This window comes from Enhydra lutris, unplaced genomic scaffold (assembly GCF_002288905.1).
Source record: "Enhydra lutris kenyoni isolate GAN:26980312 unplaced genomic scaffold, ASM228890v2 scaffoldscaffold55, whole genome shotgun sequence".
Lineage (NCBI taxonomy): Eukaryota > Metazoa > Chordata > Mammalia > Carnivora > Mustelidae > Enhydra > Enhydra lutris.
The window spans coordinates 7,817,562-7,839,584 of NW_019154139.1; the positions used below are offsets into that span (position 1 = coordinate 7,817,562).

General features: G+C 38.6%; 1 protein-coding gene across 4 annotated transcripts in view; it reads right to left on the reverse strand.

Annotated features, from left to right (window-relative positions):
• The window catches only part of LOC111157443 (X-prolyl aminopeptidase 3), a 79,757-nt gene that overhangs the window by 48,336 nt on the left and 9,398 nt on the right, over positions 1-22,023 (reverse strand). For 2 of the 4 annotated variants that reach the window (XM_022518841.1, XM_022518840.1), the window contains exons 2-3: positions 13,586-13,702; positions 1,060-1,467 (exon numbers count right to left, since the gene is read on the reverse strand). In XM_022518841.1, coding sequence (XP_022374549.1) covers positions 1,060-1,467; positions 13,586-13,702 — 525 coding nt within the window. Of the gene's footprint in view, positions 1-1,059; positions 1,468-12,032; positions 12,183-13,585; positions 13,703-22,023 lie in introns of those variants that run through there. The other 2 variants (XM_022518842.1, XM_022518843.1) reach the window with 2 other exon arrangements.

Consider the following 22,023-nt stretch of genomic DNA (forward strand, 5'->3'; position numbering starts at 1 on the left):
AGCATACTGGGTTGATGAAATTCACAATGTTGAATAAGACAGCTAGCAACTAATTAAAAAAATAAAGCTAAAAAGAAAATGGTTCTGTGTCCTACATTTATGAAGAGTTTGAAGACATAAAAAGTTCTATGAATTCAGCTGAGTAATTATCTCTGTAAAATAGAGAATACTTGCATAAAGCAATGAAAACAATTCAAACATATTAGAACTTGCATATTCAAATGAGTACATTCTTTCAAAGGAGTCTTTGCAGGAAACAAGTCCAATAAATTCCATGATCATTGGAAACAATTTTGGAATTCTCTTTTAGAAATAGACTTCAGAAATGGTTTATAACCCATATAAGAAAATCAGACTATAATTTTACAACCATACGTATTTTGCCTAAAATTAGTACCTTCCAACTTGATCAGCTATCTATTTACCAAATTTGGCTCTAAGTGACTTGGGACACTTCAAAAAATAAAATGCTTCCCAGAGCTGTAGATTTACAAGAATCACTAAAGACAGTTTATCATGTAGTGTAGGTTCTGAAAAGTTCCTGAAAAGGGATCCTAAAACATGAGTGATTATAATTTTACCAGAATAAATGTAGAGAAAATGACTATTTTGAGGAGTGTGGACTCAATTGTGTACTATAAGAATTACCTGAGAATCCTATTTAAAGTCAAATTCTGATCTCGCAGTTATGGAGTGGGGGCCCAAGACTTTACATTTCCAATGGTCTATTAAGTATTTGTAATTGTAATATGTGTCACCAGGTAATTCTGATGCTGGTGATGCACTGATCATTCTTTGAGAATATTGCTTCCTTTTGAAGAGTTGGCAGAATAAGCATTGGTGGTCAGAGGTCAATGGACTGGTCAGTAATCTTGAAGAGTGACCCACGCTCATTCTCCACTTCAAGTGTTATGGGAAAGATGTACGATCCTTTCATGGTGCTCAAGGAAATGCTACTATGATAATCATTTTAGAAAATTAAGAACTTTATCTAAATAGGCAAGAAAGGTCTTAATCCCAAATCTGGCCTGTGATTTGACTTCTGCTCCCATTTGTTACCTTTCAATTTTGGTACTAGATGTTGAAATTCTTCCAGTGTATAGGCTTCATCCACTCCTGTTAAAGCTATTGCTCCATCGGTGCCAGATCGTGGGCCATCCCAAAGTTCTCGACTAGGGTCTCTCCGAGGCACAAAAAGCATGGCCTTATGTGCTGGTAACTGCTTGCCAGGGAGGCTCTGAAGAACAAGAATGCTATCGGGCTCTTGGAATCCACACAGGTACAGGAAATTGTTGTCTTGGTGGAAAGTATAGGGGATATCATTGCTCATGTAGTATGTAGGGTTGGACAGCAGAACCACTGTCTGGTCTGTCCCACTCTGCCCTTGTGTTTCCTTGTGGATCAGAGACATTAGTTTGTGCCTGCGAAGTGCATACTCCACTTGAGATAGTCCTGGCGTCACCTCTCCTAGAAACAACAAATAACAGTGATGCTTTGCATTTATATAGTGCCAAATACTCTTAAGGTAGCTTAATATTAGATGGAGACACCAAAGTTCATTTCTTCAATTTATGTCAAATCTCCTGATAGCACATGGGGAATTAAGGAGATGACCCAGGTTTCAACTTTTCTATTCCACTGCAAAAAGGCTGGAAGAAATGACAGTTAAATGTGGTCCTGCTGGAAAATTGGGATCATGACCCCTTAAGAGCTCTTTCATCCTTTTATTCATTCAATCAAATATTTATTGAACATTATTATGTGGAAGGCATTGTTACACATATAATTAAGGTTGACCTGAAGTATCAATATAAAAGGTGAGAAGGATGATATTACCTGTGTATGATTTTCTTGAAAGAATGTAAGCTCTATGAGGACATAGATTTTTGTTTATTTAATGTTATGTTCCCAGAGCCTAGAATAAGAACTGGAATATACTGGGCATTTGATAAATATTTGTTAAATGATGTATAGTTTTTAACATAATGGAGTTTAAGGTCAAAGAGCTTTCCCCAATTTCAAGAGATAAAATAAATCTCTCCTTCTGAATTTCCAATGCATAATACTACCCTTCTAATAGGACTTTTCACTCTCTACTTTGTATTAACAATAGAGCTGGATAACATAACCTACTTGATGTTCCTTCCCTGAGGGAAAATCTTTGTATTTTCCAAGTGGGGCCATCTTTATATTTTTGAAACACTTGACAGTATTATCTACCTCTTGGGGCTGTCATGAGAAGCAAACTTGATAAAGCATGTAGTTCTTAAGGAATGAAGATTCCTTAGAGAATGTTTAGAAGCTATGAATTCAGGGGCACCTGGGTGGCTCAGTCGGTTAGACTTATGATCTTGATTTTGGCTTAGGTCATGATCTCAGGGTCATGAGATGAAGCCTCGGGTAGGGCTCCATGCTCAGCAGGTAGTCTGCTTCTCTCCCTCTCCCTCCGCCCTGCCCCTTGCTTGAGCAGGCGTGCTCTCTCTCAAATAAATAATCTTTAAAAAAAATAAATAAAAGCTACAGATTCATTTTTCACTAAACTGCACATAGGCACACACAAATTTCTGACATAAAATTTCAAGAGTCTCTGATTCACTTAAGCCCACTCCTAAAACTCACACTGAGAACCTGTGTTATGAAAAGTTAACTTATTAGTTCTCAATATTAGTAGCCAGCAAACTGCCTGGTTGCTAGCCCAGTGGTAACTGGGTGGTTTTTCCCTTCGGCAATGGAAATTATGTGTGCCTTCACTTTAGGTTGCAAAGCAAAAGAACTACTAAAAAAAAACACTCATGAAAGCTATATCCTTCAGCCTACACTTAGCAATATTAATAGTAAAATGCCACCTAATGCTTACTGAATGTTTCTTATGTGTCTGGTACAATTCTAATTACTTGTAGGTATCAACTCATTTAATCTTTACATTGACTTCATGATGTGGATTACTATTATTATTTCCCGTAGTAGCTGGTTTCCATATCCAAGTATGGAAAGATAGCCATGAAATACTGCTACATGAAAAAGTTACAGTACAAGATGGATAATATGGCCCCAATTATTAAACAAACAAACAAAAACAAAATAAAAAGAGAGGGGGCGCCTGGGTGCTCATTGGGTTAAAGCCTCTGCCTTCGGCTTGGGTCATGATCTCAGGGTCCTGGGATCAAGCCCCGCATCGGGCTCTCTGCTTCCCCCCCGCCCCCGGCTCTGCATGCCTCTCTGCCTACTTGTGATCTCTGTCAAATAAATAAATAAAATATTTAAAAAAATAAATAAAAAATAAAAAGAGAGAAAAAAAGAATTAGGGAAAACCCCCCCAATTTCTGGGGTGACTGGATGGCTCAATTGGTTAAGTGTCTGTCTTTGGGTTATGATCCTGGAGTCTCAGGATCGAGTCCTGCACCAGGTTCCTTGCTAGCGAGGAGTTTGCTTCTCCCTCTCCCTCTGCCCCTCCCCCTGCTCATGCCTGTATGCGCTCACTCTCTCTCAAATAAATAAAGTCTTTAAAAAAAATGAAAAAAAAAAAATCCCAAATTTTATAGCGGCAATCTACAGGGACTGAGTTAAGACAAAGATTTTCTTTTTAACATGCTTTATTTATTTATTTAGAGAGAACATGCACCAGTGGGGGTGCAGAGGGCATAGGGAGAGGGAGACAGAGAATCTTAAGCAGGCTCCAGGCCCGTGCAGAGCCCAACACAGAGATCTATCTTACAACCCTGAGATCATGACCTGAGCTGAAATCAAGAGTCGGATGCGTAGCCAACTGAGCCACCAGGTGCCCCTTTTTAACATGCTTTTTAATATTATTTGAATTTTGTTTCAATGAGTATATACTCTCATAATTAAAATCCCAAATAAAGAGAAAAAGAGGATAAAAGAACATGGGCAGTCCATTCCGTACACATAACCTACAATGGTTCTCTGTTGTCCACTAGATCAAATTCCAGCTCTTAAGTAGATTTTAATGCTCTCTACCAGGTGATTCCAATTTATCTGGACAACTTTTTAAGGAAAGCTTGAGATATGATTTACACAGCATACAATCTACCCATTTAAATGTACAATTTAATAGTTCTGGTATTTTCACAGAATTGTATATTACAAAAATCAATTTTAAAGTATTTCATCACTCCCAAAATAAATCCCTGCCCATGAGTAGTCACTCCCCCTTTCCTCCCAATCTGCCCGAGCCCTTGGCAACCACTAATCTATTTTGTCTCTATGGATTTGTCTATTGCAGACATTTCATAGAATGAAATCACATAATATATTGTCTTTGGTGATCTGGCCAACTTTTTTCTTACTATTTCTCCAATTATTCTGAAATTAATTCCTTCTTGTCTTCCCTAGGTCCAATCTGTTCTTTCCCTATTACTTTGTTTACAATGTGTCACTTTTCCAAAATCTCTTCTCCCTCTGTAGCAATTCCACTCCCAAGATTTCAGGCTCAGTGCCTGTTTGTTTTTAGACGCCTCTCATTCAAAAGGCTTTCCTGATGAGCCCAGATCATGTTGATTTGTCCCTATGCATTATTTTTTAAGTTAATTGTTTCATTTTGTTATATATATATATATATCCTATAGTTGTACATAAATGTAATCACAGCACACTGAACTCTCTCAATAAATATTTCCCCCCTTTTCCTTTGCTATTTGATTCGTCACCTCCCTTCCCTCCTCCTACCCACATGAACACCTCATCCACACTTGTAATCTAGCATGTATCCTTTCCTCTTTTTCTCAATACTCCTATACTGCATTTAGGGGTTTTTGGTCACTTGTGTTTTATAGACATGGGATATATACATTCTTCTATATCTTGCTTTTCTACCACAGTGACACCTGACAGAAATCCTTCCCACCAAGTCATCTTGCATAGTTTCAATTCATTCTGTTTGATGTCTCCACCTATTTTTTAGGGTGATATATCATAACTTATTGGTCTATTTCTATACTGGTGGGCATGTATACTATTTTCAGCTTTTCACTGTAATAATAAACATCTTTGTACTTATTTCCTGGTACTTTTATGCTTATCTACTGGTGCTTTTAGTTCTATGTGATAGTCCCAGGACAGACATTTCTGGGTCAAAGACCTCTGAATTGTTCTTAGTACTCATGTTCAGTACATGTAACTCAGCTGTTTATGATTGCCTTGGAACAGCCTAGTTGTTTTACCTCTGTATAATCTGTCTCTCCAGCAAACTCTACAGATTGTGTTCCATTAATAAAATATTTTTATTTATCTACAAGGGAAAAAAATATACTTTTATTGATGAAGTTGGTAACAAATAAAAGATAAGTAAGCCAACAGAGTCAGTTCTGGAAGAGCTCGCACTGCATTTCTCGCCCACCCCCACCCCCCGCCCCCAAACTGAGCTGGCTAAGAGTCCTCTAGGGCTTGTGGGCATAATACTGAACTTTGTACCAGAGCCCAGGAAAAGCTTAACTATTTATCTCTCTGCTAATTATTCATGTTAAGTCTCTTACTGTTACCCAACACTGGACATTTCCCAATGTACCCAAGTAGTAAATACTTTTACAAAAGCAGAGGCTGGTTATAATTTGTAGCTCATCCAACCTTTCCTTTTTGTCTTCTCCTTCCTCTCTATAGTCCACATAATGAAACTAAATTAGAAATCAATTCTTTTTTTTTAATTTTGAGAAATAAGGAAATTCGCAATTTTAGTGACTTTAATCTATGTGTTCTCTTCTGTTCTCGTTAATAAAAAAGCATATACAGAAATATACTGGAAAGTAACTTCTGAAAAAAGATACAATTATTTGAAAATCAAAACAGGATTGGAAAACTGTCTCTTACTCCCTTCAAGATTCCTCTCCTAGGCGCCCTGGTGGCTCAGTTGTTAAGTGTCTGACCCCTGGGTTGAGCCCCACATAGTGCTCCCAGTTCTGCAGGAGCTTCCCCCTCTCCCACTCCTCCTGCTTGTGTTCCCTCTCTGGCTGTCCCTCTATCAAATAAATAAAATCTTTTTTTTTTATTTTTTTTTTTTAAGATTTTATTTATTTGACAGACAGATCACAAGTAGGCAGAGAGGCAGGCAGAGAGAGAGAGGAGGAAGCAGGCTCCCTGCTGAGCAGAGAGCCCTATGCGGGGCTCAATCCCAGAATCCTGGGATCACGACCCGAGCCAAAGGCAGGGGCTTCAACCCACTGAGCCACCCAGGTGCCCCTCAAATAAATAAAATCTTAAAAAAAAAAAAGATATTCCTCTTCTTCCTGAATCCAATTTCATACAACTGACTACATGAGAAACATTTAAAACACTGGCTACATTTTTCTAAGCTTATGAATCATCAACACTATGGAGTGATCATTAACTAAATGCTTCCAAACTTCTAAAATCTCAAAGTAACAAAGAACTCTTTGGTCATGACAAAAATTTTTCTTTGGTCAAGAAAAAAGACATCTTTTCTTATCACTTGAAGGAGGAAATAAAAAAGGTGTGATAAAGTAATGAACCTTAACCCTACAGGTAAACCTGGCAGTTGTTACGGCCTTTGATCATAAAACTAACCATTGTAATGGTCAGTCTGGCCTGAATTTCTTCCGATAAATCAGTATATGAATAAGAATGCCGATTCGTAACTTTGTGACATTGTAATGCAGTAAAGAACAAAGTATTTTATCATGTGGAATCAATTAAGGATAGAGGGGCTATTCTAACAAGCTTCTTTACCAATCAAATGCTTCCATGTCACAATCTGGATTCTGCAAACAGCAAAGTCTCACAATCAACTGAGACTCTACAGCTAAGAGGAAAAGCTCTTCCAGGATATTCGGGGTTGGACCTCTCAAGAGAGTAAGAAAAATGTTCTTCATATTTAATCAGCCAAGCAGAAAACCCAAAGAGGAAAGTTTTACAAAGACTAAAAATAGATGGAAAGATGCAAGTCTTTGCTACAACCTAGGTATGTATTTTAATTATTTCCTAAAAAAATAACTAGATTAGAATTTTAACATGGTCTGATCTTCAACCAGAGTTCTTAAAATGAATTCTTTAATATTAGGTAGTTTTTATTATCTACAAGAAAGCAGTTTATAAACTGATCTATTACTATCTAGCTGGAGAACAGGGGTTAAAAAAAAAGGTTAATGTTTCCTTTATAAAGTAAAACACAGACCCTCTCTGAAAAAATGAAACAACCAAAGAAACAATAAAAAAAAGTACTCTGAAAAGATTTTATTTGCATATATTGAGCGAAACAAGCTTGACAGAAAGAGTACATACTGTATGATTGCAAGAAGAACCTAAACAATCCATGGAGACAGAAACTGGAGCAATGGTTAGGGAAAGAGTGGGGACTGAATGGAGCAAGAAGACTTTTTGGGGTGATGAAAAGGTTCTATATATCTTGACTGAGGTGTGTGAGTTATACTGGCATCTACCTTTGTCAAAACTCACTGAATTCCTCTTTATGATTATAAATTTGAGATCTATGCAATTCGTGATATGTAAATTTCACATTTAAAAAAGTATACTACTCTAGGGGAGCCTGGGTGGCTCAGTGGGTTAAAACCTCTGCCTTCAGCTCAGTCATGATTCCGGGGTCCTGGGATTAGGCTCTCTGCTCCGTGGGGAGCCTGCTTCCTCCTCCCTCTCTCTGACTGCCTCTCTGCCTACTTGTGATCTCTGTCTGTCAAATAGATAAATAAAATCTTTAAAAAAAAAAAAAAGTATACTACTCTCTAAACTTGAAATAACCTTTTATACTAAGAATTTCCTCAGGTGAATTTCTTATTAAAAATCTTATGACAAAAAAAAGACTTTTTAGAAGTTCCAGATAGTATTCTCCAGCACAACTGTTTCGTATTTTGCGGCTAAGCGTGGACTCAGTCAGACTTTCTGAGTTGGAATCCTGGCTCAACAACTTACTGAATGACTTGGGGAGAGCTACCAAACTGCTTTATGTTTTCAGTTTTCTCCTTTGTCAAATGGATATAATAATAGCAATTACTTCTCAAAGTTGTAAGAGGATTAAATAAATTAAAATACTTAGAACAGTAAGCACTATATAAATATTAGATACAATTATTATCACCATAAAGAATTATGCTTAAAGACGTTGTCCTTCTGGTAATCAAAAGCCAGGGAGGGGGAAAAAAAAAAGCAAGGAAGGACACTGAAAGAATAAAATTTACATGGACAGCCACTATCCCTATCAAAGTAATTATTTACATAGAAGCCCTGAAAGTCTTTGGCTTTCTCTCACAATAAGAATGAGTCTCAAGCAATTCAGAAGCTTATTATTCAGTTCTTTGTAAGATTCCTGATTCTTGTCTACAGCAGATTACTGCTGATCTTACTTCAGAAAATTTCTCAATATGAATGGGAAATATACACAAAGGTTAAAGAGAAATAGAAGTTATTTACTTTTAATATATCAGTATTTAAAACACAGGAAAATCATTATATCTCAAATTATTTTTTCTCCCAGCATTAAAAAACAGAGAAATACTCCATAATTCTGCACTAGATGGCAGTTTATGGAATTGCTATAAGCTAATTATCATATAATGGTAACTGAAATGAGTAATCAACAAACCCCATACATACAGGTTAAATATACAGGTTTATTCGCCTGTCAATTTATACATGAAACCACTTCAGTCTTTATTCTGGATTAAAATCTACTTGAGAAAATGAAGAGGAAAATATGCACAACTAATACAAATATGGATTATTTTTAAAATTCCATAGATACACAGGAAGTGAGAAAAGAAAATGTATTACTTGGGGCACCTGGGTGGCTCACCGTTAAGCATCTGCCTTTGGCTCGGATCATGATCCCAGGGTCCTGGGATTGAGCCCCAGAACAGGCTCCCTGCTCATCGGGAAGCCTGCTTCTCCCTCTCCCAGTTCCCCTGCTTGTGTTCCCTCTCTTGCTATGTCTGTCATAAATTAATAAAACCTTAAAAAAAAAAAGCCCTTTCCTTGAGATTTTGATTCAGTAAGTCTATAGGATCATGACATGTATGTATGTTTTGAAAAAGCTCAACCAGTGGTCCAGGCAGATTCAGACTACCTGGAATTTGTGATTTCTTGGACATAAACTTTAATCTTTTAAATAGTGTAAAAATCTTACAGCGCCAAAAGAAATCTTGATCTTTAGATATTGAAGTCAAGCATTTTAACGAAACTTAAAAAAAATATACCCCTTGCTCAAGGTATAACTACAACAAACTATGACTGAAAGATGGAGAACTAATTGGTTCTGACACTTCTAAGGGAAGAAGATTCAGGAATTACTATCTAGCACCCAGTCGAGAACCAACCTTTCCATCATTTTAAATATTATACTTGACAGTAACTATACAGCCTCAGCTGTTATATCTGATGATAAGGGACAAAGAGGTAAGTGGTAAAAGCATTCCCTCAAATTGTGGGCCACACAGCTGTATCCTCAATACTTCCCGATGAATCTGTTCACTATTGTAGTTGAAAACCAAGTGGTTCTGGGTATGTTGGACAAGTCATTCTGACAAGCCCAACTCTCTGAACAGCACTTTCTTTCTTTTTTTTTTTTTTTAAGATTTTATTTATTTATATGACAGACAGAGATCACAAGTAGGCAGAGAGGCAGGCAGAGAGAGAGGGAGAGGCAGGCTCCCTGCTAAGCAGAGAGCCCTATGTGGGGCTCGATCCCAGGACCCTGAGATCATGACCTGAGCCGAAGGCAGAGGCTTTAACCCACTGAGCCACCCAGGTGCCCCTGAACAGCCCTTTCTTAAAGAGCTACGAACTATATCACATATTGCAAGATTAATTGTGCCCAAGAATGTAACAATGTTAGAAATACAGGTTCTTGGAAATAATGCTTTATTAGGCAGTAATTCTTCCCATTGTCTGATAAATTGCAGTGCTTATGTGAATTGAACACCTTGCTGTTCTCCTGATGACAGCATTACTCCTGTGGCAATGTCTGGGAACTATGTAACTATTTATCTGCACAGATACTATAAAAAGTAGATTCACAGTTTATAACATCATATAGCTCAGAATGCCACTTACCTTCCTGCACAGAATCACTTTTTCCCTGCTTGGGTGATAAGTAGCAGGCATATTAGTGATCAGGAGGATGAAATTACATTTTCTGTCTCTACAAACTTAGTCTTCAACACTGGGACGGCAATGTAAAAAAGAAATTGGGGGTGCCTGGCTGGATCAGGCAGTAGAGCATGTGACTCTTGATCTTGGGGTCGCAAGTTCAAGCCCCATGTTGGGCCTAGAGATTACTCAAAAATAAATAAGTAAGCCAAACTACAGAAAGAACCTAGATGTCCATCAACAGATGAATGGATAAAGAGGATGTGGTATATATACACAATGGAATACTATGCAGCCATCAAAAGAAATGAAATCTTGCCATTTGCGACGACGTGGATGGAACTAGAGGGTATCAAGCTTAGCGAAATAAGTTAATCGGAGAAAGACAACTATCATATGATATCCCTGATATGAGGGAGAGGAGATGCAACATGGGGGGTTAAGGGGGTAGGAGAAGAGTAAATGAAACAAGATGGGATTGGGAGGGAGACAAACCATAAGTGACTCTTAATCTCACAAAACAAACTGAGGGTTGATGGGGGGAGGGGGGTTGGGGGGGTGGGGTGATGGACAGAGATGAGGGAATGTGCTATGGTGAGTGCTGTGAAGTATGTAAACCTGGCGATTCACAGACCTGTACTCCTGGGGATAAAAATATATTATATGTTTATAAAAAATAAAAATAAATAAATAAATGTTACAAAAACAACAACAAAGGAATCCAATAAACATATTTTATCTGCAAATAAATAAATAAATAAATAAGTAAATTCACACATACATAATTTAAGGAAGTAAGTTTTAGAAATCACTAGGAGACCCTGGGAAAGTCAGTCTGATTTTTTATTTCCATCTCAAGCAGTAGTAGCACACCTAGAACAGAATACCTTTATCTGAGCCATTTTGCTGAATATTTTCCAGGTTACTTTTGCTTCAGGAAACTTGGGTGGATATGGCCAGGAAAAATCCAAAGGAAACAGCTCCCCAAAATTCAGAAAGAGCTGACCCAGTAATTTCATTTCTAAGAATTTATTTTTAAGAAATAATTGATCAGTATACAAAGTACACAAATGTGTATACATACACACAGACACAAAATAAGTCCAGAAAGATACATACACCAAAACCTTAATGGTAGTTTTCTATGAATGGTGGAATTTTAAGTGATTTTTTTTAAAAAATATTTTTACCTATATTCTCTAACACTTCTCCTAATATATATGGGCCTTGTATAATAATTAGAGAAAGGATTGAGATATGTTCCAGAAGTTTTAAGTACTTACAAGCACTGGGAAAATAGGCCAAACATGAAACTTTCTGAAGCAAACCAAGTAAGAGATGATATAATTTTATACTCAAAACTAACAGACTGACTACCTCTGTGAAAGAAATTTTAAAAATATATATTATATGCCTTTTATTTTTTCTCAACAATTTACTCTTTCTCCACACCACAATCATTTTAACACTTCCATGTCTACATAGAGAAAGACAAGCGATTAATACTTTGGACTGTATACCTGGTTTAACACTGATGATTCTGTTTTAAAATTCCATCTACTTCTATTCCTTCTTAGTCCAATGTCTAAAACCCTACGTCCAGAAGAGTAAAAATTACGACAGACATCTCTTTTCCTCCCATAGCTGATATGAACATAATACATTTATGAATATATGTGTGTGTATTTATTTACAATCATCTTTTATACAGTTATCACGCACATAACGTACACAGCAAACAGTTTAGATACAGGGGCCATTATCTTGACCATATGATTACTAGTTTCAAGGCCTAGAAAACGCAGCTCACCATGTAAAAATATCTCACCACGAGAAATCAGTAATTTTCAAAGCTGGTAAAACTCAATGTCAATTCTACTTTTTTTTTTTTTTTAAATGAGACTACACGTAGGTTGATAGGTTAGAGAAATACTTAATACTAACTGGAATGCAAGTAAGCTTACCTTACAGCTTTGAAAAACTCTGATTTCTTGTGTATTTCAGTGGTGAGCTGCATTTCCTGAGTCTCAGCCGATTTCCCAGCAGAAATTCCAGTCTGAGGAAGAATCAGCAAAAGGAAGCCCTCGCTGAGAGACACACTGGTATCATTCACTGAGTACAGACAGCGAAAGAGGAACATTTCTTTCTTTTTTTTTTTTTTTAAAGATTTTATTTATTTATTTGACAGAGAGAAATCACAAGCAGGCAGAGAGGCAGGCAGAGAGAGAGAGGAGGAAGCAGGCCCCCCGCTGAGCAGAAAGCCCGATGCGGGGCTTGAACCCAGGACCTGGGATCATGACCTGAGCCGAAGGCAGCGGCTCAATCCACTGAGCCACCCAGGCGCCCCAAAGAGGAACATTTCTAAAGGCAATTTAGATTATTAGTCTATATACTTACATAGCAAATACAGATTTAACTTCGCATGGCAGAAGCAAAAATTAATTTCCCTTGAAAATCTGACTGCTTTTTCTACAAAGCATTTGGTTTTGCCCTACCTACCTCTTTGGGATGGTTTCACTCCCCACAGATCATTTTTTTTTTTTTTTTTTTTTAAAGATTTTATTTATTTATTTATTTGACAGACAGAGATCACAAGTAGGCAGAGAGGCAGGCAGAGAGAGAGAGGAGGAAGCAGGCTCCCCGCAGAGCAGAGAGCCCGATGCGGGGCTCGATCCCAGGACCCCGGGATCATGACCTGAGCCGAAGGCAGAGGCTTTAACCCACTGAGCCACCCAGGCGCCCCCACAGATCACCTTTTAATTAGCAATGATCACGCCTCGGATAAACCTCATTGGCTACGATACTGCCACTGCGCAAAGCTACACAGTTCACCTTTTAACTGCCTTTTTATCATTGTTATCACTTCTCAAAGCTGTGAAAATCAAATGTGGAAATGTAGTGTAATCTACTTAGCAACATTTTTGTTAAATGAAATGACCACTTAGTACTCTCAAAAAAAACACGTTTTCTTTCTTTCTTTCTTTTTTAAAAAGTAGGCTCTGTGTCCAACATGGGGCTTGAACTCATAAATGCTGAGATCAAAAGTCTAATGCTCCACAGACTGAGCCAGCTGGGTGCCCCAGAAAAATGTTTTCTAAAATGTCTTTAACATAGCAGCTCACAGGGAATTAATCACTTGATCTAGCAACTATGTCTTAGAAAGTAATGTAACTTTTCTTTTAAAATATCCCAAAATACATACTTTTCACTGGTAATTCTGAATTTTAAGGCTTATTGTATTTATTACTCTAGATAGTGCCATCAACATAGTACCAGCAGCCACATGTGCCTCTTTAAGTCTAAAATTAACTAAAATAAAGGTAAAATAAAGCATTAAGTTCTTCAGTTACATTAGCAACATTTTAAGTATGCAATAACCACTTGTGGCTGGTAGATACTGTACTGGGCAGCACAGATCTAGAACATTTACATCACTGCAAAAAATTCTATTGGATAGCATAGTTTTAAGGGAAGCATCTAAAGAGAGAGACAGTTATTAACAGTTTAAAGGGCTTACCTGGTCTGAGGAGGTGTGGGTGTGTAAAGGGGCTGGGCTGGCCCAAGTATCGGTTTGGAATTCTCCTCTCTGGGATGGGCTGGAGGGAGTACCTTCGCTGAGAACACGACATGCATCCTGAAGGAAAAATAAAATGAAATGGAACAATAATCTAGAAAGTCCTCACTATATGTATACATTTATCTCTCTCCTTCAACATTTATATGGCCCTTCCTCTGTACCAGTCAAGGACTGTGCTGGGCCCTAGGAATATAGAAATGAGGTAATTTTTACCCTTAGCAACTCCAGTCTACTGCAGTATAACAAAGGTACATACACACAGAGTATGACTATGGTATGAACAAAGAGCTATGGGGAAAAAAGGCAACAAACAAAAGCAAGGAAGGGGTAGGGGTATTTCACAGAGGTAGTTATAAAGCTGTGTCCTAAAATTCAGAAAAAGAGAATTAACATTTTTACTTAGAATATGTGAAGTATGAGAAAATATACACATGTTCTCTCATTTAACCTCGGAAATGTTAGAGCTAGATTAAATCATGTATGAAAAATGTTTAATCCTGGTATACGACAAACACTATTATTAGCATTTATTCAACAAGATTTAAGCATGTGATAGAACACATGGTAGAAAAAAACGTTAAGAATGAGGACTGTGGTCTTTAAAGAATGTACAGTCTAGTGGAGGTGAGATAAAACCACACTGAAACACTATATGGCAAACACCATGGTGAAGTCATTCACAAGCTTTTCTGAGAGCACAGAGACTAATACAATGTTGTGGGATGGGTACAAAGACAAAGATAGGCACACAGTGCTCTGGGGAACACAGAGAAGCACACAAAAGGTGTTGGTGTGGGACGGCAGAAGCCAGGGATGCCTACTCTGAGTAAGAATTAGTCAAGTGAAGGGCACCTGGGTGGCTCCATTGGTAGAGCACGCGATTTGATCTCCTGGTTGTAAGTAAGAGCCCCATATTGGGTGTAGAGATTACTTAAAGATAAAATCTTTTTTTAAAATAATTTTTTATTTTTTAATTAACATATAATGTATTATTAGCCCCAGGGGTACAGGTCTGTGAATCAGCAGGTTTACACACTTCATTGCACATACCTTCCCCAACATCCATAAACCCCACCACCCTCTCCCTAGCCCCATTCCTCTGGCGACCTTCAGTTTGTTTTGTGAGATTAAGAGTCTCTTATGGTTTGTCTAAAGATAAAAGCTTAAAAAAAAAAAAGCTTGAAAGAGAAATGGGTCTGGAAGGTGTTATAAATGAGATTACAAGAGAGAAGTCATAGAAGGCCCTTGTGTGTGTGTGTGTGTGTGTGTGTGTGTGTGTGTCCAGGGGGAAAAGAGAGGTTCAGGTCAGTGTTGCTGGAGAAAGATGCAAAGATTATAAAGGTAAGGATCAGACCATTAAAGGCTTTGTATGTATACCAAATTACAGAATTAAGATTTTAACTGCCATCATCAATGCTTTTTTACAAACAAGGAACTGGACTCAAAGTAGTATTCTGTGCCATGTTACACATCACTGGGGAAGCTGAAATTCAAACCTAGGTTTTTTTTGTTTAGGTATTATTTGAGAGAGAAAGAGAGAGCATGTGGGCCAGTGCACCAGCAGGGGCAGGGGCAGAGGGAGAAGCAGACTCCCCACCCAGCAGGGACCCTTATGCGGGGCTTGATGCCAGGACCTGGAGATCATGACCTGGGCCGAAGGCAGACACTTAACTGACTGAGCCACCCAGGCACCCCCAAACCTAGGTTTATTAAACTCCAAAATCTTTGCTCTTATCCCTCCACCCTGTTGATTAGTAGGTCTTCTCTGTTGATCTCAACAACACAAACTACTATATAACCTCCTCATGAACATACAATTGCTACAACAGGAAGAGGTGATGTCTGGATCAAGTTAAAGGTTTTTGTTGGTACTATGTGGTATGAATGAGGAGTACACATTTAGTGAGTTAGGAGCCTTAAATGCTAAATTTACAGAGGATTATTGAACAAAATTATAGCTTCTTGGATGATTAAAAAGACAAAATGGTAAAGGTTTCTAGGCAGTATGAAAATACAGTTAAGAATAATGAAAAATGGGAAAAAAGAAAAACAAGTATTTCCTGGCATCTAGATTTAGAAATGTACAGAATACATATTGGGGAATATGCCCAGTCTACATACATTGAAAGCTTAACAAAGATGAGGCAAGTGATTTACAGAAATACAGAGGGCAGAGGAACTTGCTAGAGGACAACATAGGGATGCATCAACCAAGTCCTGATGTGGGAAACACTACAGGACAAACAATTCTGTTTCTTCCACATAAATTTTATGGCAGGTAAGAGATGGAAAGAGGAATTTATAGATTAAAAAAACCTTAAAAATGGGACGCCTGGGTGGCTCAGTTGGTTGAGCGGCTGCCTTCAGCTCAGGTCATGATCCCAGAGTCCTGGGATCGAGTCCCACATCGGGATCCTTGCTCGGCAGGGAGCCTGCTTCTCCCTCTGCCTCTGCCTGCCACTCTATCTGCTTGTGCTCACTCTCGCTCTCTCTCTCTCTCTCTCTGACAAATAAATAAATAAAATCTTTAAAAAAAAAAAAACCTTAAAAATTATTATCAGTCAATTATAATATGTAAACCTTATATGGATTCTGATTCAAGCAACAAATTGTAAAACAAGTATCCACTCATACTGTTTACTACATCTATGAAAAAATTGGAAATCTGGATAATAATTGCATATTTGATGGTATTATGGAAGTAATGCTTACTTCTTTAAGGTGTGATAATAGTGTTGTGGTTATGTTATTTTTAAAAATTATTTATTTATTTATTTGGGCGGGGGGGGAAGAGGGAGTGCATGCACAAGCATGGGGAACAGCAGAGATGGTGAGAAAGAGGCTCCTCGCTGAGCAGAGAGCCCCATGTGGGGCTCAATCCCAACACCCTGGGATCATGACCTGAGCCAAAGGCAGATGCTTAACCGAATGAGCCACCCAGGAGCCCCTGTGGTTATGTTAAATATGTTAAATATGGAAATATTTACTGATGAAGTGATACAATCTGGGATTTGTCTCAAAATAACATGGGAGTGGGATGGATTGGGGAGAGGATGAAAGAAGACTGGTTAGGAGTTGGTAACTGCTGAAGCTGGGTGACGGGTACAAGGGAGTCCATTATATACTACTCTATCTACTTGCATGTTTGAAATTTTCATAGTAAGAAGTAAAAAAAGAAAAAGATGAGTTGAATAAAGAGACAAATGAAGAAAATAAGTATGCACTCTGAAAGGCAATCTAAGACAAAGAGTTAAAGGTAGCACGGTACAGTAAAGTGCTAATTCTATCGTTTATGTGATCTTGACATTACGTAATTCCTCCGCATTACTTCTTTACCTGTGAAATAATGCGGTTATAGCAGACAGTGGATTTCAACCTTTTAAAACCAAGACTCACAGTGAGAAATATATTTTACATGGAACCTAGTATAGACAGACATATAAATATGATATATATAAAAATTTCACTAGGGATACCTGGGTGGCTCAGTTGGCTAAGTGTCTGATTCTTGATTTCAGCTCAGGTCATGATCTCGGGGTCATGGGGTGGAGCCCGGCATCGGTCTCCACGCTCAGTGTGGAGTCTGCTTGTTCCCCTCTCTCTGCTTCTCCCCCCACTCACTCCAATAAGTACATAAAATCTTTAAGAAAACTTCACTAAATACTATTCCTTCTATATTTGCCTGCCCTACTCCATTAAAAAGTTTCTCAGTACACTACAATGATTTTATTACTGCAATTTCTGGGATGGTTTTGCCCCTGAAAGATATGTTCACATCTTAATCCCCAGAACCTGTTAATTTACTTGGAGATGGTGTCTTTGCAGATGTAATTAAGGATCTTGAAATGAGATCATCCTTTATCACCTGGGTATGTCCTCAATTCAGTGACAAGCGCTCTTGTAAGAGAAATGCAGAGAGAGATCAGACAGATGAGAAAGCAGAAGAGGAGGAAGTAATGGGACCATGGAGGCAGAGACTGAAGTGATGTGGCCACATGCCAAAGAACACCTACAGTCACCAGAAGCTTAAGAGGTAAAGAACAGATTCTTCCCTAGAGCCTTTGGAAGGCATACAGCCCTGCTGACACTTGATTTCAGACCTCTGGCCTCCAGAGCTGTGAGAGAATTCTGTTATTTTCAGCCACCAAGTTTGTGGTTATTTGTTATGGCGGCCTCAGGAAACTAATACCGTGACCTACTAAGATTACAACTTGCCATTGGAAAACACTGCACTAAAATGCTCTATCTCCACACTGAAGGAAGCTCTAGTTCAGGAGGAGGAGGGATATGAGGGTGCTCAGTAATTTTTTTTAAAGATTTTATTTCTTTATTTATTTACGAGAGAGAGAGAGAGAGAGAGAGAGAGCAAGCATGAGAAGGGGAAGGTCAGAGGGAGACGCAGACCCCCTGCTGACCAGGAAGCCTGAAGCAGGACACTACCCCGGGACTCCAGTATCACAACTGGATCTGAAGGCAGTTGCCCCACCAACTAAGCCACCTGAGCACACCTGCTCAGTAGTTTTTAAGAGCATAAAGGGATCCTGAGACCTACCCCTGCCTCAACTAAACATCAGATTCCCTACAGTGTTACTTGCAAACACCTATAGAAATGACCTTCCTGGGGCACCTGGGTGGCTCAGTGGGTTAAAGCCTCTGCCTTTGGCTCAGGTCATGATCTCAGGGTCCTGGGATCAAGCCCCCCATTGGGCTCTCTGCTCAGTGGGGAGCCTGCTTCCCTCTCACTCTCCGCCTGCCTCTCTGCCTACTTGTGATCTCTGTCAAATAAATAAACTCTTAAAAAAAAAAAAAGACCTTCTTCAACACATAGTAGCTTTTGGCCCACTTTGATTTTTAGTTATTTGATCCTTGACATTTGTGTTTCTTGAAAGGAGAGAAGGCAGAAGGAGGAGATGATAATGGGTTGGGTTGTCCACATACAAGACTGTGCTGGTGAATTGACTGTGAAGGAGTATTATGAAGAAAAGGAATACAATGAGGAATTTAGTGTAACTACCAAGCTTTCTTCACCTGTAAGCAAACCTTTTTAAAAGATTTTATTTGAGAGAGAGCACGCATGAGTGCGCACACATGCACACACGCACAAGCACAGGGAGGGGCAAAGGGAGAGGGAGAAACAGACTTCCTTGCTGAGCAGGAAGCCCAACAACGTTGGTCTTGAGCTCAGGCCCCTGGGATCAGGACCTGAGCGGAAGGCAGACACTTAACCGACTGAGCCACCCAGGTGCCCCAGCCAACTTTTGTCCTAATCAAAGCTCACAGAATATAGGATGCAGCTCCATTTTTCCTTATTACAACAGACAGTAGAGGCCCAGTGTATTTAATACCTCCAAATCCCTGCATCACTGATAATAATGATCATGATGACAGCCAACATTCACTGTTTATTATATTGCAAAAGGTATTCTAAGGACCCTACATGTATTAACTATCCTTTATAGCTGTGTGAAATAAGTACAATTCTAAATTTTTAACTAATTTTTGAACAGGTAACATGTTCATATGGATCAAACCTCAAAAGATATAGAAATGATTTACAGGGAAAAGCTTTCCTCCCACATTTGTCCCCAAGTTACCCTGCACTCTTTCCTTGAGACAGCCACTATTATCACTTTTTTGTTGAAATCACATCTGTGTATTAGTATCCCCTTCTTTATACATGTAAAAAACATGTATATTTGAAGGTAGATGCTATTACGATACTGATCATTTAAAGATGAGGAAAAAAAGATACACATGAAGGTTAAGAAACTTGCCCAAGATGAAGAATCACTGAGAAAGAACTAGAATTTGAACAATCTATTTGTAGAGCCCATTACCACTGGACTACATTGTCTATAGTACTGTTTTGGCAACAAAATGATCGAATGTAAAAAGGTAACTAATTCTCTTTTTTTACCTTAAGAGGACAAAGCAAAATACCCAATCCTTCTATTTTAGACCACTTCTTAGCACAATAAGCTTAAGTCTAACGGACGCAAATAGAAAAAATACTTTTACCTACATTTAAGTAAGCAGGTTTTTTTGTTTTTTTTTTTAAGGATTTTATTTATTTGCCAGAGAGAGAAAGAGAGAGTACACACAGCAGGCAGAGAGGCAGGCAAAGGCAGAAAGAAAAGCAGGCTCCCTGCTGAGCAAGGAGCCCGATGTGGGACTCAATCCCAGGGCTCTGGGATCATGACCTGAGCCAAAGGCAGCGGCTTAACCAACTGAGCCACCCAGGTGTCCCTAAATAGGGTTTTTTGCCCAAACGTTAATTATGTAATTAGTTGGTAGCAAAACTGGTATGTTGAGTCCTATTTCTAAAATCCAATTCCATTCAAAGTAGGACCATTTCCTTAGTATAGACCCTCTTTGGTTCACCTGGACTATGTCCCCTAATTGATCTGCTTTTCTTGGATGCTGTCTTTCTTTAATTCATCCTCTATAACTATACTATTTCCAGAGTGATCCCTGTAGTCCTTTGCCTCAGTGTTCTTAAAGGCATCGTCAACTAACTCAGGTTTAAATTCAGGATCTGTCTTTAACTTCCCAGCTTCTCAAATGAGCACTACAAACCTAGAATTTTCTTTCAGAATGCACTTCACACCCTAGCTTAGCACCTTTCAGGATCTGGCCCCTGTCCATTCCTCCAGCCAGTAATCCTCAAAAAAACATTACAGCAGCCACACTTGAAGACCCCAGCTAACCAGTCTGTACTGTAACAGTATTTACCTTTGAAAACACAGTTCTCTTGTCTAAAATGGCTTCTACCTGCTTCCAAGAGCTCAAACATCACTTCCTCTAGGAAGCCTTCTAATTCCCCAACCTTGGTGATGCTGATGCAAATGCCCCTCCTCAATGCTCCCATGCTTAATTCTGTTTTAATACCTATGACACTGTGCTTAATTCCTAATTAGTTTGCCAGTCTATTATAAACTTTTGGAAGGAAGGGATTATTTGTTATTTGACTTTATTTCCCAGTGATTAGCCTGGGATATATTTTGAAGGTCAAAAGTCAACCGGTCTGCCTTTTGATTAGATGCAGAATAAAAAAGAAATTAAGATGTTTCTCAGGTTTTTTGGCTTGAACAACAGGATGGATGATTGCACCATTAAATGAAATGGCAAAGACTGAGACACTTATTGGATATTCCAAAAGAGTACAAATAGGCAATCTGAAGTCCAGCGGGTAAAATAACAGGCTAGATGTATAAATTAAGATTTCATGAGCACATAAGTAGTATCTAAAGCCTTAGGACTGGATATTACCTACCAAGACTGTGTAGATCAAATGTAGTGACTATCTTAGTATAAGAAGGGAAAGCATAGGAGAAAGGAGGAAAAACTAGAGGACTGTGGTATTTAGGAAGTCAAGTGTCTTAATAAAGGGAAGGGCTCCTCCGTGTCAAGTGCTGCGAAATACAAGGAGGCCAAAAGGATGACTACTGGATTTGGCAATACAGAAGTCATTGGAGACCCGGACAGGAAGTTTTAGCAGAATGTAAAAGACAGAAGCCCAAATGGGTAAAGGTGGTCAAAAAGTATAAACTTGTAACAAGTTGTGGCGCTGTCATGTACCACATAGCAACCATAGTTAACGATTCTTCACTGCATATTTGAAAATTGCTAAAACAAAAATCTTAAAAGTTCTTATCACAAGAAAAACAGGGTGCCTGGCTGGCTCAATCAGTAGAGCATGAGACTCTTGATCTCGGGGTTGTGAGTTCAAGCCCCACACTGGGTACCGAGTTTACTTGGAAAAAAAAAAAAAGGTTCTTATCACAAGAATAAAATTGTAACTATATGAACTAATGGATGATAACTAAACTTCTTTTGGTAATCATTTCACAATGTATGCATTTATCAAATCAGTATATTGTACTCCTTAAACATACATGTCAATTATAACTCAGTTAAGACTGGGAGGAAAAACGTAGAAGCCAGACTGGAGTGTGCCAAAAAAATAGGATAGACGAAAGCAGAATCATCAACCAGAGACAATAGTTTTGAGTTTTATTGTAAAAAGATTAGAGAAAATGGCACAGCAGCTAGAAGGGATGACACATCAAGGGAGGAGGAATAATGAGAAGTAAATCCTTGTGTAATAGCCTCACACTTTTTTTTTTTTATTTTTATTTTTTTTAATTTTTTTTTAAAAGATTTTATTTATTTATTTGTCAGAGAGAGAGAGGGAGAGAGAGCGAGCACAGGCAGACAGAATGGCAGGCAGAGGCAGAGGGAGAAGCAGGCTCCCTGACGAGCAAGGAGCCCGATGTGGGACTCGATCCCAGGACGCTGGGATCATGACCTGAGCCGAAGGCAGCTGCTTAACCAACTGAGCCACCCAGGCGTCCCTTTTTTTTTTTTTTAAAGATTTT